General features: G+C 33.1%; 1 protein-coding gene across 1 annotated transcript; it reads right to left on the bottom strand.

The window, feature by feature from the left end:
- Nucleotides 1–5,441: 5,441 nt before the first annotated feature.
- Nucleotides 5,442–10,159, bottom strand: LOC127726470 (uncharacterized). The gene is made up of 4 exons (XM_052233848.1): nucleotides 9,986–10,159; nucleotides 6,527–7,246; nucleotides 5,798–5,840; nucleotides 5,442–5,515 (listed from the first exon to the last, which is right to left on the bottom strand). Exons 1-4 carry the CDS (start codon nucleotides 10,040–10,042, stop codon nucleotides 5,442–5,444), a joined length of 894 nt encoding a protein of 297 aa, XP_052089808.1. The 5' UTR covers nucleotides 10,043–10,159.
- Nucleotides 10,160–20,459: the final 10,300 nt, after the last annotated feature.

Raw genomic sequence — 20,459 nt, forward strand, 5'->3', positions numbered from 1 at the left:
GAAGGTATGGATTAATTTGGGGAGTTATTGTCCTAACTGTTCAGAAATAATGGACCAACAAGGGGCCAACAACAAGCATTTTCTTGTTTCAAGACACTAAACTTGTGAACAAGTGTACGGATATCTATGAAATTGTACCACAAGGTTCCATACCTCCAACGGAAGGTTGGGATTGCTATTTGGGGTTGTAGCCAAATTTGTTGTAGGAATTTGGGGCCAGAAAGGGACAAAACAAGGATTTTCAGGTTTCCAGGCTAAATTTGAGTAAACATCTATGGATTTCTATGAAAATGTATTGATTTGAGGGGGGGGGGGGGGGTTATAAGTATAAATTGCTTATCTCTTGACCAATTTCAATGGGATTTAATTCAAAGTTTTGAACTCTTGGGGTTCTTTAATATGCTGAATTTTAACCGTGTATATCAATTTTTGATTGTGGGCCCGGTTTTCAGATTGGTCCACATTAAGGTCTAAAGGGTCCAAAATAAAACTGTGTTTGGTTTCAACAAAAATTGAATTCTTGGTGTTCTTTGATATGCTGAATCTAACCATGTATTTAAATTTTGGATATTGGATCATAAAAGGTAAATGTCTAATTTCAAATTTTTAAGTTTTTAGACCACATTTGTTCTCTGTCGGGAATCCTATGCTATGTCAAATATTTAATCACAATCCGAATTCAGAGCGGTATTGTACAATTAATAGATATTGTAAGTAGATTCATAGTTAAAAATAGATATAGCATCACATTCTAATTTCAGAGAAGAAATTATTTACAAATATAGTTTGAAATTTACTGTTCATTATAAGATACATGTATTTTGAAAAATAATTAAAGGTTAGTCTTATAGATTTTTTTAAGACATTGTATTGATAATGAATGATGAATGATATTTTGTAAAAAAATTGTTTTGATGAAATTCGTATTATGTTTGTTTGTTATTCTGTATAAATGAATTTTCAGAATGCTGTATATATATATACATAATTACTCTAAATATCAGTACAACAATGTTAAATCTGCAAATTTGCGGAAGCAAATTTTTGTTCTTCCCTCGTCGGGATTCGAACTCATACTATTGGGATATCGAGACAACACATCCTGCACTGTGTCCAGCGCTCTAGACCACTCGGCCACCTAGATTGAACTAAAAATTCAGCTTTCGGTCGCCTAGTGTTACCTTTCCTCGTCAGTAGAATCTAGAGTTGTAACACAGTACATGATATATTAGGCATGAATATGAAATTGATTGCAGATTAGCTAAGTTATCTGTGCTAAAGGATCGATTGATGCAGTCACAAAAAATAATTATTTTGATAAGTATGTCTAAACAAGTGACAACTCTAGGACAGATCATCACCAGTGAAGGTGATACACGGTTAAAACACATATTATATTCATAAATAATTATGAATATAATATGTGTTTTCAGTCGTGTATCACCTTCACTGGTGATCCAATTGATGGATCTGTCCTACAGTTGTTACTTGTTTAGACTTTAGGATGAAGCAAACCCCTTTACAAATTAAGCTAATTTTGTCTATTAATACATAAATGAATAAAATTATTGGTGTACTTGGGATATGCTGAATCTAACCGTGTGTTTAGATTTGGATATTGGACCATGATAGGGAAAAATCCAATTTCTAATTGTTCAATTCTTTAACCACATTCATTCTGTGTCAGGAATCTATGATGTGTCAAATGTTTTATAACAGTTCAAATTTAGAGCTGTACCAAACTTGAATGTAGTGTCTATAATTGCCCTAACTGTTCATGGTTCGACCTTTGCGGTCGTATCAAGCTGCGCCCCGCATTTTATTATGTATGGATAGTAAACTTAAGATTTTTAATAAAGCAGATAAATTCATCCAAAACAAGATAAAACAAGCTAAGTAGTGTAAAGTATGTGGTACGAAAATAGAAAATTATATTTTAAATGCAACAATGAAAAAAATATCGAAATCATAACACGTTAGCTTATTATAGACCAGTCAATCTATAGACAGGTGTTTTGGGATAAACTCATCAATGAAGTGTCCAGTTAAGGACATTAATCCGGTTAAAGTATCTAAACACAATATGTGTAATCGTAAAGTAAACAGTTAGACACAGCCGTTGATTGTCTTGTAAGACGGATTTTAAAAACATGTAAAAAATGACACATTGTTAAAATTGTGGATATGAAAGTATAACTATGACGACAGCAGTATAGTGACACTATGACGACAGCAGTTGCAAAATATGCATATATCGTTATTCTTAAACGCTTTAATATACGTTTTTTCTTCCTTTTATTCCGAATGCATCTTTTTTGTTGGAGGAGGGGGGCAGTTGGATAAGTTGCAAATGGTACTTCGACCTTATTGATTTCCTTTATTGAACAGCAGAAGAATAAACTAGTGAGAAATCTAGGTTTCAAATATTATAACGCAAATCTCTGTATAAACGCTTGTGAATTTCTGTAAAACTTTTGGCTTTAGTTGCCATAAATCCACATTCTTCTACTAAATGCAATTAATCAATAAACATAATTTATGTGAACGAGGCTTCCCGTTGGTATATGTATAAAATGTCTTATATAGATATAAGAAGATATGGTATGAGTGCCATTGAGACAACTCTCCATCCAAGTCACAATTTGTAAAAGTAAACCATTATAGGTCAAAATACGGACTTCAACACGGAGCCTTGGCTCACACTGAACAGCAAGCTATAAAGGGTCCCAAAAATGACTAGTGTAAAACCATTCAAACAGGAAAACCAACGGTCTAATCTATATAAAAAACGAGAAACACTTATGAACCACATCAACACACGACAACCACTGAACATCAGGTTCCTGACTTAGGACAGATGCAAACAAATGCAGCGGGTTTAAACGTTTTAATAGGCGCCAACCTTCACCCTACCTGAAACAATAGTGTAACATAGAAAGACACACTATAAAATATCAATTGAAATGGCCTTACTCAATCAAAGGACATATTAACAAAAACAAGTGAACATACACTGAACGAATAAATTTGATCTATGACACAATGTAAATACAAAATAAATAAAACAAGGGGGTCAGATGCAAAACAATATCAGAAAGACAACCATAACCTTGGAAAAAATGCCGCCAAATAAAATAACGTACACAGGTAAGTAAAAATAATTTTGTTGTAAGGTATACATGGAGTATGGAAATAATTTTTACAAAATAAATAATTTTGTTGTTCCTAGTACGAGAACAAAAGGGAAAATTTATCGTCATACTAAACACTTATCAAAGGTGGTATATATTAAAAATAGTGAGACTAGATATAACACTGAATAAGTAAACATTAAATAACAAAAAATACATTACAAATTGTATCAACAGGTCAAATTAACACGAAAGTCCGATTTGAGAGTACTCGCAGTTACTGAAAGCTAGTTAAAAGCCAAAAACAATAATAAAAAAATCATGCATCAGAGACTAAAATCAACTAAAACACATCCCAGGGATTTAGTGTTTTAACGTCATTGGCAGTCCAAAAAGACAAGACTTGTGCAAAGCCAAAATAAAAGTATCGACAGGCAGTAGGATAGTTAGAAGTTAACCTGTTAATAAATATGTATAATGTAATATATAGATAAAGTAATCTCTATATAGAAAATGAACGTGGATGTGTATTTATACATCCCAAAAAAACGTTTGAAAAGAATACAAATTTAGTTATGTTTTAATTTGCTAATGACAAAATCGATATTTGTGCCAATGTAAACTATATTCAAAGATTTTTGTCTCTTTTATTCAGTATTGTTCCTGTTTTGATCTTTTATCTTTAGTTTAACTGGTTGTATAATGTTACATGTTACTTTTTGTTGTGTTGGTTCAATCAGTTATGACTTTGTTTACCTGATATGTATCTTTTTAAAAGTTTCACATTCGATAAGGTTTTGAATTTAAAGGAATTTACATTTACCAGTAGTTTATAAATCTGGTGATCTAGACGTGTGCCATTTACCCATCACTACGGTTAAAAGCCTCATAAATAAAAGCAACAGCAATATACCGCTGTTCAAAAGTCATAAATCGATTGAGAGAAAACAAATCCGGGTTACAAAAAAACCGAGGTAAACACATCAACTATAAGAGGAAAACAACGGAACAACAAAAACATTGAAGTTCAACAAAAACAAACGCCAACATACATAGAAACGAACTATTCGGTGTGAGCCAAGGCTCCGTGTTGAAGGCCGTACTTTGACCTATAGTTGTTTCCTTTTTACACATTGTGACTTGGATGGATAGTTGTCTCATTAGCACTCATACCACGTCTTCTTATTTATATTTGATAACAACTGCCATATTCCTGACTTGGTACAGGACATTAACATAAACGATTACAAATTTACATTTTTGTTAATATTTTTATGCCCCACCTAGGGGCATTATGTTTTTCGGTCTGTGCGTCCGTTCGTTCGTCCGTTCGGTTGTCCTTTCGACCGTCCGTTCGTCCGTCTATTCGTCCGTCTGTCCCGCTTCAGATTAAAGTTTTTGGTCAAGGTAGTTTTTGATGAAGTTGAAGTTCAATCTACTTGAAACTAAGTACACATGTTCCCTATGATATGATCTTTCTAATTTTAATACCAAATTAGAGTTTTGACCCCCAATTTCATGGTCCACTTAACATAGAAAATGATAGTGCGGGTGGGGCATCCGTGTACTATGGACACATTCTTGTTTTATCTGCTGTTTTTATTCTATTATTCTTTTGGTCTCTTTGGTGTCTTTTCTTTTTACTTAATACGATATATTCTTATTTGTATATTAATAACATCTGAATGATAAGCATAATAATTACCCCAAAATTCATTTTTGAAATCATCAACAACATCTCTCCTGTCGTTAGCGATAATTGCATCGAACAAGATATCTCTTATGCCTGTCGACTCTCCTGCTTTTCTTTTCCATTTAAGTAGTCCTTCATACATTTGATCCACATGATCGTTTGTAGCAGATTTTATCTGTTCGATCTCATGAGATTTTATGTTTAATGCTATTAGAACGTGTTTTCCTTCTTTTCCTAATCGTCTAGCTATATATAAAAGTTCTTGTTCGGTAATTTTGTTTTCACCTAAAATGAAGATGAAGTTATTTTTGTTATCGCTATGGTTGAAATAGCTTATCTACATTCTGCAAGAAGAAATCAGAAAAGCTGACTGTTCCTGTGAAATTCATTCTTTATTTTTGTTTTCATTACGCCCAAAAGAAATTTAATTTAATTTGTTAATGATGTATGTGCCAATTATCTCTGTTTTTTGCCTTGTTGTATGGACTTCCCCTTTTTGAATATATCTTGGAGTTCGGTATTTTAGTTATTTTAATTTTCATTAGTTAACTACAAAACAAATTTTCATGACCCTAATTGACTGTCGAGTTTACAGTTTTAAATACCCCTCCAGTACATTAGTCAATTGACATGTTTACTTTAATACCTTCATTCTTTCGCTTTCTGCTCGTGGAGGCAATGTTGGAAGACCCTGAAATAATAAACATCATAATTATAAAACTTAATGGTAAGGTTGACATGGTTCAGATTTTCACCCAAAAATACAACACTTATTATGCTACGAAATACTGAATCAATAAGATTTATCAATCCGATTACATTTAATACCAGAAAAAAAAAATCTGAGTCATTGAAAGCTTTGAACGTAGGAATCTTGCATTTCAAAGAAACAAATCATTATACCTTCCATAGACAACTGGAAGCGCTCATTTATTTAACCACGACATTATTTGTCCGTAAACATATCACTTACCTATTGTTTCGACAATTGTCTTTTGGATAATTTCAGGTACGATCTAAAAAAAAAAATACAATCTCTTAGACCAAATGTCAACTTCAACAAAGTGTTCCGAACATATAAAGTAGTGGGATGTTCTGCTATACACATATTTCCCTTTTAGAGGCGCCATTTCAAGTGAGATGCATATTCTACAAGGAAGTGATTTTGATTACAAGTTTACAAGAACATGTCATGAATAACAAAAATATATAATAATATAGAAATTACATTTGCTGCTTCATACCAGTTACTGGACCAGCAGAAGCAGCAGGAAATGCTTACCATGCCAATAAAGACCTGCCTCTCTCTATTTTGAATGGCAACAGTAGTATACCGGTGTACAAAAGTCATAAATCGATTGAGAGAAAACAATTCTGGGTTACAAACTAAAACCGAGGGAAACACATCAATTGAATGGACGTGATTCCGATTGTTTCCCTACTTTGACATTAATTGACTGATTTAGTTAACCCGAATTAAAGATAATCACGTTTAATATTCAGATACAGAGGTTAATTAAAACATAAATTATATAAATATCAAAATTAGATGATAATGTATCGGCGTTTCAAAAAATCTTTTCTATGCATCTATGTATTAAAGTAAAGCTTTCTGTTAAAATACAGGTTTAATACATCCTATACTTTGAAATACAAGAATTTTTGAGATTTACAAAACTATGCTATAGAAATCATTATTTACCGTTCTTAAATCCTCATTTCTTTCCATTATCATCAACATATGGGTTTGGAATTGATTGTAAATAGTATTATCTAACGGTCTGACTTGTGCGTCCTTCAATTTCTGTTTCACTTCATCTTCGTTTTTACATTTCCGTCCTATGGTCAGCAAACATTTCTTGATTTGTTTGAAATACTTATCATAATCTTGTTGAGGAATAGCTCCTTGCTTAGCGTGTCCGTATGCAATATTCCTCAGGTGTGTTAGCTCTTCAACTGCATTTCTCTCTGTAGACCCTTGTGGTATACTAGTGGTAAAATTCACCAGAAGACACCTTGTGAGTGTTAAGTCAAGATCTTCCTTTTTGAAATTAATATTAATTGGAAAGCAGCATTGTTTAGAGCGACTGTTTGTATTGTGTCCTGGTAACCTTGTAACACTTGTAGTATTAAAAAATAAATCTAACTGTGCTGGTTTCAAAATTCGACTTGATGGACCATTTATTGGTTTACGAACGTTTGGAAGACAAAGACAGCATGGCTGATTGTTGTAACAAAGATGGTATAGTTCGTGTGCGTTCCTTTCTAAAAATTCTTGATAGGAAATCCCTTCGGCAGTGAGATATGCATCTAACAATCCTATAAATGAATCTTTGGCGTCATCTACAATCAACGTAGAAAATCTATAGAAATTTTCTTTTTCTTTTTCATTCGACATTTCTGTTTGGTTCCACTTTATCAACTGGAATAAATAATGCTTGCATTTATTTTTTTTGTTTTTCAAGTGTTTACCCATAATTGATTGACAAACATTTTGTATAATAACAGATCACTATTTAGTTTAGGTATCCTACATATCACACTTGCTTTGAAGACGTAGAAAGAAAGAACTATGTGTTTTCGTCAAAATTTTCTGTTTATTAAAAATGTGTGATATAATAAAGAATTTTTTAGTAAAAAGATATGTGGTTAAAGTCAGGCAGTTAGCTACCCATAAGATTATAAACTCAAATGATCAATATAAGGCCTTAAACAATATAATGAATATGGAATGCAATTGAACCTCTGTTGTTAATTCGTGTTATAAATTTGCAGATGATAATGTTAACAAATGTGAGAATAACTTGAAAATATTCTAATCTGTTTAATTTCTATATGAGTGATTTACGATCACATCTTTTTATTCATCTTGAGCCCCTATAAAATTAAATGAAGTTAATCTAATTAATTGCCTTTTGATTACTAATGCGTTAGTTTGAGTAACAACAAGGGAGAGGAAGAACAGCTAATAAAATTAAAATTAATAAATTGTCATCATTTGCTAAAAAGAATAGCACCTGGAAACAAATTCTTCAAATAGATATAAGAAGATGTGGTATGAGTGCCATTGAAACAACTCTCCATCCATGTCACAATTTGTAAAAGTAAACCATTATAGATCAAATTAAAGTCTTCAACATGGAGCATTGGCTCTCACCGAACAGCAAGCTATAAAGGGCCCCCAAAATGACTAGTGTAAAACAATTCAAACAGGAAAAACAACGGACTAATCTATTTAAAAAATGAGAAACGAGAAACACATCAACAAACGACAACCACTGAACATCAGGTTCCTGACTTAGGACAGGTGCAAACACATGCAGCTGGTTTAAACGTTTTAATAGGTACCAACCTTCACCCTTACCTGAAACAATACAATGGCGGATCCTGGGGGGTTTCAGGGATTGGAACCCCCCCTTTTTTTTGACAATCATTGCATTTGAAGAGGACCATATAGTTGGAACCCCCCTCTTTATCCTGGGTTGGGAACCCCCTTTTAAAAAATGGCTGGATCCGCCCTTGCAATAGTGTTACATCACAACATAGAAAGACACACTATAAAATATCAATTGAAATGGCCTAACTCAATCAAGAGACATATTATTGCGAACCCAATGAAAGTTTTCCACAGTGCCATCTCTATCTTGACCAGGTATTTAAACTTTTGTAAGTTCACCTGTCCTATTGAATAAATACAATAGCTATTGTTCTCCATGTAGTTTTTTTCACTGGGACCTTTAAATTTCTTCTAAGAGAAATCTATCACTCATTGATTAATTTACCTGAGTAAAAAAAAATCTTGTAAATAGAGGAAAATAGATATAGGAAGATGTGGTATGAGTGCCAATGAGACAACTCTCCATCCAAGTTTTATACTCAAAACTGCATGTGATGTTATATTTATTCAATATTGATAATATATTTTCAATCGGTTGAATGTAAACAGTGATGCAAAGTTGAAACATTAATAAAATATAAAAAAGAAGATGTGGTATGATTGCCAATGAGACAACTCTCTACAAGAGACCAAATGACACAGAAATTAACAACTATAGGTCACCGTACGGCCTCAACAATGAGCAAAGCCCATACCGCACAGTCAGCTATAAAAGGCCCCGAAATGACAATGTAAAACAATTCAAACGAGAAAACTAACGGCCTAATTTTTGTACAAAAAATGAACGAAAAACAAATATGTAACACATAAACAAACGACAACCACTGAATTACAGGCTCCTGACTTGGGAAATGCACATACATACAGAATGTGGCGGGGTTAAACATGTTAGCGTTGATTTATGTTATTAATAATATATTAATAATATATTTTCATTCAGTTTAATATAAACATTGATTCAATCATAAAAAGTTGATTTCTGACAAAACTTTCAACATTTTTCCTTTTAAAAAAAAAAATTGTTTGACATGAATAAAAACTTGAAAATTATGATGTTCAAATTAAGATCTTCTTAAATGTATTCTATAACTAGACAAACAAAAATCAAATTTCAATAGGAACATTGATAAAACTTTTGTTTGAAATCAACTTTTAATGATTGAATCAATGTTTATATTAAACTGAATGAAAATATATTATTAATATTAAATAAATACATCATCACACGTAGTTAATGAGTATAAAAAAATTATTTTTGTCTATATATAAGAATTTTTTTTTACTCAGGTACAAATGTAAATAAATCAATGAGTGATAGATTTCTCTTAGAAGAAATTTAAAGGTCCCAGTGAATAAACTACACAGAGAAAAATAGCTATTGTATTCATTCAATAGGACAGTTGAACTTACAAAAGTTTAAATACCTGGTCAAGATAGAGATGGCATTGTGGAAAACTTTCATTGGGTTCGCAATAACAAACAAGTGAACATACACTGAACGAATAAATTTGATCTATGACACAATGTAAATACAAAATCAATAAAATAAGGGGTGACTAGTTTTAATATTTAATACATGTAAGTCTGGAAGAATAAAGAACACTTTGTTATTCAAATATGCTTATTCTTAAGTTGAAAATGTTCAAGCATACACTACTTGGTGTCTGTTTCGCAGCATGTAGTATATTTGCATATGTCAAGCTTGATATTCATAACAATTAGTTTAACGCATAAGGAAAATAAAATTTAGACTTTTAAACTTACTGTTCTTAATTGATACACACATTTAATCACTTTACTAAACCTCCTCAAAGCTATCATGTTGTACCAAGATCATTGGTTGTAATTCTTTTGGTTATAACCTTCATTCATTAATTTCGTTTGTATTAATTTCTAGGTGTATATATTACCGCGAAACTAGGTCATGCTTATTGTCACATTTTGTGTATTAAGAGTGTATTGATTAACCTAACGTTTACAGAAACTATAGTCAGTTTCAAATTAGAGCATTTAGTGAACAGCTGAATTTAGCAGTATTTGTTGTTGGTGTATTTTGCACACACTGCAAGATATTTAGCACAAATTTCAACTTCTTTATATTAGTTAATGACTGTAATTTATGATATAAGACCTTAATAAAGCTGCTTTTATTTATCTACATAGATCTTGTTGCTATTTTTACAAAGTTTGGACTTTCAAAACAGTTAAATACTATGACAATTAGAATTGATATTTTCAAACTATGTGCCAACCATTCGACAGTACAATTGGTGGCAGCGGTTAAAACAATAAAAAGACAAAAAAGGAAGAGAGAAGGAAGAAAGAGGTACATTATAAAAATCCAATAAACAAACAAACATAACAGCTTAAAATGTAGATTTAGAAATTGTTTAATGATAGTTCCAGGGACTGAAAGTGTAAACTTAGACATATAAAATTATCGAGCAATAAGAGATATTGAAACTCAAGATGTATTTTACTCCATAAGTTTATTGAGCACTAAGAGTTTTGAAATTGAAGGTACATTTTACTCCATAATATAGTTTAGCATTACGAAATATTGAAACTCAAAGTGTAACTTTACTCCATAGGTTTATTTAGCATTATACTATAACTGTTAAGTAAGTGTCATTATGTGCGATTTTATTGACTTTTGAAAAAAATGATATTCACTGTGGCCAACGAATGAAGTGAATATGATTATTCAAAAGTCAATTTAACCACATATTTACCCGAAACAAAAGGCAATACTTGCTTTAATCCGTAATCCCAGACAGAAAATGTATTTTTAAATAACTTTTAATTACCAAAAAACAATTGTACCACTAACTATTTTACCATTATTATACACGAAAAAGCATGGGACATTTTGCGAAGTGACTATGCTTTTTCCTTAGGTGAATAATCTGTTTTATTCCAAATCCAATTCATATAGAAAAACCTACTTAAATAATACAAGTATGAAATAATTACAGTTAGTGAAACTGAAGATGTGTTTTACGCCATAAGTTTATTGAGCATTAAAGTTATTGAAACTAACGGTGTTAGTTTAAAATATTTTAAAAACTAAGGGTAACTGAAATTAAACGTATCTATTCAGTCTGGAAATATTGAAAATACGAATTTGAGACACAGACAATTACTAGTTCCTGTGTTTTAAAATAGTAGAGGAGAGGGTTCTCAATGCTCCCATGTTTAGTGTTTATTTCAATTTTGTTGACTTAGAGAAAATGAGACACAACTGTTCAAAATAGTGTATCTGGTGCTATATTCCTGATTCTTACACTTCCATTATTACTATGTCTAATAGTTCCAAGTCTGGTCCTTGCGTTTCTAGATTATATACTGTTAGTTTACGTAGTACTAGATTAAACTGCCAGTCAAATTCTACGTGGGGTTACACACAAATATTAGAACTAATAGTTTTATTTAATAATGAGGCTAATTTGAACCGAACATTGACAGCAGATCAGTCAAATACCATGGCAAACCTGTCACCCCCCAGAATGTCTTGTCTCTGTGTGACGGCTACATACCTCTAAGACCATAACCCAGATGAGGGGATGGAACTTAGACGAATAATACGAGAACTTGAAAGAGAGAAATAAGTTACAAAAAAAAAAAAATAATATTATTCCATATTGATAGAACCTTAGTAGGTTTTTCTATATGAATTGGATTTTGAATAAATAAGCATATTCACCTGCGGAAAAAGTATATTCACCACGCAAAACGTCGCGTGCTTTTACGTTATGTTAAAATCGGTTGATGTACAATTGGTTTTGGTAAATTATTGTCATTATATACATTTCTCTTGGTACTCTCTCGGAATATGGAATAAAACTATTGCTGTCTTTTGTTTCGGTAAATATGTGGTTTAATTGACTTTTGAAAAACTGATATTCAATTCGGCCGCTGGCCTCAGTGAATATCAGTTTTTCAAAAGTCAATAAAACCACATATTTACCTCATCAAAAGACAGTAATTGTATACAGTCTTAACCTTCAGTACATAGTGTGCAGTCACAATATAGAAAGTGTGGTCATGGTGAACCACAACCATAAAGATGGAATCAACATAACCCAGCATACTATCAAGACACCGTAGTTAGCGAGAGAGTCTATCGGATGCAAAATCGTACATAATCATTTGAAAATCATGACTCTTATAGGTCAAAACTTCCACATTTTAATGGTAAAGGGGACTAGGAAACTTTCATGGTACAGTTAAGAAAATATTGCTGAACGTTGTAACTGGGCAACAAGCAGATGATATTATTTTAGTCCTGAAGGATGAAGCCCTGACCTTCGCCACATAATTAGCTCCTGAAATTGTTACTTCATTTTAACTGCTAAATTCAGAAACGGAAAGGCGCTTTGGAAACAACGACTTCACAGAGACCTAAAAACCTGAATTGCAGACCGTCAATAACAATACAAATAATGCATCAATGAATATGCTGCAGGAATAGAAGGTATGGTTAAGAAGGCTTACCCTTGAATGGACAAGCAACTTTTTAATAATATCAGCATGGAGTATAAGTTGTCAGAATTATATGACCAGACAATAGTTACGGGTTTTACTACTGAAAGGGTCATTTTAAACTGAACAACTCTGAAATGCCTGAATTTAGCACAAAGAAAAATGTCAAGATCTTTTTCAGTTGTTCAGTACATGTTCAGTACACTAACTATCGCGATCGATTAAGTACCAGTCAGTACTGGTTTAGGTAATTAAGAAAATAAAACCTAGCGTCCAATCCAATACTGTTAAGTACATTTTAGAACACGTCAGTTCATCGATAAAATAGTTGTTTGGGAATTTTCAGTAGCGTTCAGTACCAGGTAAATCTATCAACTTGGACATTAAATTGTTTGTGCAGATTCATAAGATTTGTCTCCCTTTATTCGAGCTTGTTTTTAATACCCTTATTTCTAAATTATATTCATTTCCTTCCGTGAAAATTTGTTTGCTTTATTCAATTGTCCAAAATAAAATGTATGTGACAGTTGAATGAGCATAGATTACAAATAAAATGAATTATGTTTTCGGAATTGCGTACAAATTTACATAGCTTTAACGGCCGGAAGTGGCTATTGACAAACATTAAAGTTAGCAATCCCAGCTTTCGGTTAAATTCGAGGTTCTACAATTTGTAACCTTGTGTATTTATTAACTATCAATAGCACATGGGTTTGTTGTTATATTTGGAACATGTGTCATGTTTACAATAATATTTAAATTATTTTAGCATAACAATAAGTCACCTTAACATAGTTAAGAGTTTAAAGTTTCTTTATATGACAGAACGGACTGGTCATTCGCGGTAAAAGTTTACATTGAAAATACATTTTCATAGTTTTACCATTCGAAGCTCATTCTTAGTGCAGTAAAGTTCGCTCAAGCACGCCGCAACTAATGCACATGATAGAGGTGAGTCACAGTCCCATGTTCCTACTATTCAATATCATTTCAACGATGAAATTCTGAATGGCTTCTAAAAATTCAAAAAAATGGCCCTCTTTAGATTCTCCAACTTACAGTATTGTGTCTGAGTTTATAACTAAACTAAAAGCTAGGAATAAGTCGATAAGGATTGCCGACAGCACTGCAGGGGTCTGGACTACAGTACGTGAATATGAGGCAAATACCATCGCTGAAAACTCCAACGATGAAAAGAAGACTAGACAGGCCGAAAGTCGTGCAGTTATGTCAATTAAAGAGAGGACCAAAGCTCGCCCTTCTCCGTACAACAATAACAACAGAGCTACCCAATTTGCTAAACCAGCTGAAACTGTGCCGACTCCTGCTTATTCTCAGCCTTACAGTCGCTATTCTCAACCTCCACAGCCCTTTCGTGCAGGCAACGAGCGGCCCAGTATGACATGTGTCACCAGTGTAAACAGGTTGAACATTTGCGCAAGAACTGTCCACTCAACAGGATCCCGACATTTCAGCACAACGCTCAAGGATAAGGCGCCAAACGATTTTAATCCGGTATTTGATAATAAGTATCTAGATTGTGAATCATATTTTTCTGAATGGGATATTGAAAACAGTAATGACTATATATCTACTTTTCATGGTGTAAAGGGGGGTTTCAATAAACATATTGAATTTTGGAAAAATATTGGCGCTAGTGATTTTGTCATTAACACTATAAAAGGCAGTTACATTATACCGTTTTTAGAAACCTAAACAGATGCACTGTAAGAACAAAAAATCTGCCTTTATGAATGAGAAATTTGTTGATGAAGCTATTTCTGATTTATTAGATTCTGCGTGTGCTAAGCTAGTCCCTTTTAAGCCTTTCATCGTGAATCATTTGAGCGTAGCGCTTAATTCATCTTCAAAACCGAGGTTAATATTAGATCTCAGTATTTTGAATCAAAGTGTTAAGAAAGATAAGTTCAAAAGACTGGAAAAATGCAATTCAATATTTTGCGAATGATAACTCTTTATATAAATTTGATTTGAAGACGGGATATCATCATTTTGAAATTTGTCCCCAACAGAACACCTTTTTAGGTTTTTCCTGGAAACAACCGTATTTCTGTTTCACAGTCTTACCTTTTGGTTTATCAACAACTCCTTTTATTTTTTCAAAATGTTTACGTGAGATAGTTAAATACTGGAGAAGAAATTCTATAAAGATAGTTTTATATCTGCATGATGGTTTTGGCATGGCTCCTACTTTTGTAGAATGTAATAAAGATGCTATATTCGTTAGAGAAAGCCTTTCGTCAGCTTGTTTTCTAATAAGCGAGAAAAAAATCTATGTTCACTCCTGTTCAGGAGCTGGAATGGCTCGGAATCATTTGGAACTCACTTAAATTGTGTGTTAGAATTGAGAATGGAAATGGGGAATGTGTCAAAGAGACAACAACCCGACCAAACAGCAGAAAACAGCCGACGGCCACCAATGGGTCTTCAACACAGCGAGAAAATCCCGTACCCGGAGGCGGGCTTCAACTGGCCCCTAAACATAATGTGTACTAGTTCAATGAAAATGGACGTCAAACTAAACTCCAAAACATATAAATGAACTAAAATTAAAAAACATACAAGACTAACAAAGGCCAGAGGCTCCTGACTTGGGACAGGCGCACAAATGCGGCGGGATTAAACATGTTTTGTGAGATCTCAACCCTCCCCCTATACCTCTAGTCAATGTAGAATAAACAAACACACAGTAATACGCACAGTAAAACTCAGTTTAGACGAAGTCCGAGTCCGATGTCAGAAAGGGTAACTTAAGAAACTAAGCAAAATGACAATGATACATAAATTAACAAAGGACTACTAGCAGTTACTGACATGCCCGCTCCAAACCTCGAGTAAACTGATTGAAAGATTATTTCTTCATCATATGAAAATCAAGCACAATCCCTCCCGTTAGGGGTTTAGAATCATACCATCATAAAATATATGAGAAGAACATAACCCGTGTTACTATTCCTGACAGGCGTATTGATGATTTGATATGTTCCTTGTCGGATGCTTTGTTTAATGTTAACACATTGTCACCCAGACGATTATCCCAGGTAGTGGGAAAAATGATATCTATGTCTCCTGTAATTGGCAATATTTCTAGACCTAAAACTAGATATAGTTACATGTGTATTGAAAGTAGGGTATCTTGGAATACAGTATTGAATATGGAAATACCAGTTCAAGTTAAGGAGGAGTTGCTGTTTTGGCTTGATAATATAAAGAGAGTTATTGTAAAAAAGCTCGATTTTTATAGCAAATCTACGGTAATGGTGTATTCAGATGCAAGTCAGTTTGCATGCGGTGCTTATACTGTCGAAGTTAATAGTAAGATTTTTCATCAAATGTGGAATCGTTCGGAAATGCAACTGAGGTCTACTTGGAGAGAAATGAAAGCAATTGAGCAGTCCCTGATTTCTTTTAAAAATGTTTTCAAAGGGAGAACATTGAAATGGTTTACAGATAACCAAAACTGTGTATGACTTGTAAGATCATTAAGCATGAAATTAGAGTTACAAAATTTAGCAAATTCTATATTTTCTGTTTGTTCTCAACAAGGCATATCAATCCATGTGCAATGGATTCCACGTTCTGAAAACACTTTGACCGATTATGTTAGCAAAATGGTTGATCATGAAGAGTGTGGTGTCACCTTTGAATTTTTTTATTTTATAGATGAAATCTGAGGTCCACATGCAATCGATTGTTTTGCAAGTCATCAAAATTATAAGGTACCTCGTTACAATTTCTTGTTTTGGAACGCTACTGCTGAAGCGTTCGACGCTTTTACACAAGCCTGGTCTCAAGAGAACAATTGGCTTATTTGGTTTTAAGAGTTATCAAACATGTGATAGCTTGCAAGGCAAGCGGTACGTTGATTGTCCCTAAATGGACATCTGCAGTGTTTTGGCCGTACATTTTCAAAAAAGATATGATATATCAAGATTATGATATATCAAGATTATGATATATCAAGATTATGATATATCAAGATAATGTCGTTGATGTTTTAGAATTTAAAAAAACAGAAGGAATTTTTATGCAAGGTTCGAACGAAAAGTCTATTTTCGGTTCGGAACGTTTTAATTCGTCAGTGTTGGCAATTAGAATAAAAGCTTGATGTTGTTATACTGTATAACAAATAGTTTTTTTGTTATAATGATCAGTTTATTGATATGGTCTCAGAAGAGCATGGTCTTATAGTTTTATAGTTGACATGGCTTTTAGATTGTTTACACTTATTTGTGTATTTATTGTTTATTCTGACATGATTGGTTGCCGTCATGTCAGGGAAAAGCATGGTCCTATAGAAGTATAGTTGACATGGCTTGAAGATTGTTACAGTTAATATTATGTGTTATTTGTTATATCTGACATAGCCAGTTGCTGACATGGTCAATGAAAGAATGGTCCTATATATAATATAGTAGACATGGCTTATTGATTATCATCATAAATCAGTGTTCTTATCTTAATATGTATTTACAATGTATACGTTTTTCAGCTATTTTTTATACTGGTAGATGGGAAGCATAACCAAAGAATTATTTCAACAGTCATCTTTCACAGTTGTCAGCTAAGTTGCCACAGTTTTGCCTTTCGTCAAAATCAGAGAATACAACTAAAACTACAAATATGCTTTTGAAGCTTGGACTAAATGGTGTGTATTTAATGGAATTTCATATTTACCGGGTTCTGACACTCATGTTTCCTTGTATTTAATAGATTTAACTGAATCTGCTAAGTCACATAGCAAGATAAATGAAATGTTTTACGCTATTAGTTGGGCTTACCGGCTCGCAGGGTTACCTGATCCGTGTAAATCAGATTTAGACTTAGTGTGGCAGAATATTTTCCCACTAAGCGACCAAGAACTATGAAAGAATCAATTAACCTAGTGACCTATCATTTAACCTGTAAAAACGAGGTGAGGAAAATCACAGATTTGTTTTGTGCAGACCATAGAGAATGAACAAGATGTTGATTATGAGGACACTAAACGTAGAAAAACAGGATGTCAGCGGTATAATACTGAAGAGAGACTACTAGTAAATCAGTTTAGACAAGACATCACAGAGTCTATGACCAAGGATATTATTAAGTCAGGTGGTGATATAATTGATGAAAAATTGATGATTGAAGCACCTAAAAGAAGGCGAGATAAATGGCTTCCTATGAAAGTAAATGCTATTCATGTTATCAAGAAGGGCGTTTCGGTAAAGAATTCCTAAATAAGAATAATGATGATAATACGCAACATTTAATTACCTAACATAATCCTTTAAACATGTAGAGACTTGGACTGTTGGCCACGTGTCTGCTTTAGAGATGAGTTATGTAAATGCTGAGACAGCAGATTTCACTTTTGATCTCTTTTAAATGAACCAAAGATACAGAAGAAAATATAGAGAAAAATGAAACCAGATTTCCTGTGATGGAAACAAAGATTGCGGAAGTACATTCCGAATTAGAACTTAGTACTTCAACTGCTGTATTAATTCCAAGGGTGAAGCCGGAGATTGTGGACAACAGGGAGCAAACACGTCGATGTGATAACTAGATTGACAAAGTGAGGCCAGATACCATTAAAATTGACATAAATGTTAATGGGTAGGTGACTAAAGCTGTCATTGAGTTGGAGAGATTGAAGCGGTAACGTCTGATCATGACTTAGGACAAATTAAATAATATGTTAATTGACCCCTATGGTTAATCCAGAGACTGCGAACAGCAGAGGGCAATGACAATGATTAGTACTGGATGAGGTAGGGAAAAGCATGGAGACTTATTGAAAAGCTGCCAGCAATGTAAGGCTATTATCTTGGGACATGAATGTTGCCCCCATATAGTTCTTCTTGAATGTGATTTTGTAGATGAGTTGGATATAAAAATAGTTACAAGAAGGGAGTACAGGTAGATGTAAAGTGGTTGGAATATTATACAGAAAGACAAGTTAACGAACAAATAGCTTTGGTGATGTTCACTAGAAACGTAACCGTTCCAGCCAATTGAGAAATTATGTTGTCTGGAGCAGACGATAATCCAAAGAATATCTGCAAATTAAGCACCCTGATGATAAACATCAGCCCTACAGATGAACCAGTATAACTTTTGGTCACGTGATAAGGACTATGATATCAGAATCAACAATACCTATGTAAATAAAGGGAAAAACACTTCAAAATAAAGTAACTCATAATCAAACAGAGATTCTATACAAATACAAAGAAGATTAGATGTTCCGTTTGTGTAGTGGACTTCTACCTAAACAAAGAAGAAGACCTGTTGAATGAATGATGCACATGATTGTAAACATTGTTTAAGATGTTGAAATTTAAGAATGCAGTTTCATTTTATATCAATTCTTGGGGCAGAACTCTTTATTTGTGCCACACTATAGTTATTATTTTGGTTACAGTCTTCTTTCATTCATTTCATTCGTATTTCCCGGCGTATATATCACCACGATACTAATCTATACATATTTGCACTTTTGCACAGTTGTTTGTTATGCGTATTGATTTTTCATATTTTCACCATGATTAACTTATTTTAAAACATATTTATCCTTTTGTAATATTAGTTTATCCTATATCCTACTTGTCAACAAGAAAGCCATTTTGGTTTACTTATACATTTGTGTATAAACGTACTATATTTAGAGCGTATTGATTGACATAAAGTTTACAGAAAATATAGTCAGTTTCAAATTAGAGCATTTATTGAACAGCTGATTTTGACAGTTTAGCAGTATTTGTTTTGAGGTAATTTGCCAAAACTGCAAGTTATTTAGCATGTTTAGCACACATCGCAACTTATTTATATTAGTAAAAAAACTGTGATAAATAATATTAGCATTTAGTAAAGCTGTTTTATATATCTAAACAGATCTTGTTTCTATTTTTACAAAGTTTGGACTTTCAAAAACAGTTAAATACTCTGACATTTAGAAATACTTTTTGCGTAATATAACAGTTAGCCCTTCGCATTCAGTAGCGATCAAATCAAACCAAAGGAATAACTAAGTTTAAAGACATTCAAAACATAACTTTTTATAAATAAGTTTTCCAATCAGGCTTGGGTCACCTATGTCAGCACAGGAGCGCTGAGTATTGCGCTGTTGATACCTTTGTAGACGAAACGTCCACCAGCAGAGGCATCGATGTAGTGGTGGTAAAAACCTTCTAAACATACAAGATTTATCACTCAGTACTCCAGATGAGCGTTTAGTCTACATTAGACTCATCGTCGGCACTCGAATCAAAACAGTTGCATGGCAAATTAATGAAGAGCATTGAAAACAAACAGTTTAAAAAAGTAGTGCTAAATCTGGTTTATGCATATATGCCAAAGGTAGGACACCTTATCGTTTCGTATGATTCTAACCTGAATTGCTTTAAGGCTCCGAAATGGACTGAATGTCCTGTACAGTAAATTCTAGAAGACCTTTAAAATCGATCACAAAAGATATGGCCATTTAAAACAAGGGAATATCCATTTCATATTTTGTCAAATTGTAATGTGATCAGGGTTATATTTTTATCATAGCTTATGCCCCAAAAATCCAAGTAAGGTAAGCATTTCCCTGATGAACTACTAATATAAGTGATATTCCACTTTCTTATGTTACAAAGTTTAACATTAACATATCAAGGCTAAGATGTTATTTCCATATTCATTCTTCCGTGAGTCTAACTTTTGTCACTATGCTACGACAGTCTAAAATATGGCCCAATAACTTCCGTTA

The sequence above is a fragment of the Mytilus californianus genome, unplaced genomic scaffold, assembly GCF_021869535.1.
Source record: "Mytilus californianus isolate M0D057914Y unplaced genomic scaffold, xbMytCali1.0.p SCAF_17, whole genome shotgun sequence".
Classification (NCBI taxonomy): Eukaryota; Metazoa; Mollusca; class Bivalvia; order Mytilida; family Mytilidae; genus Mytilus; species Mytilus californianus.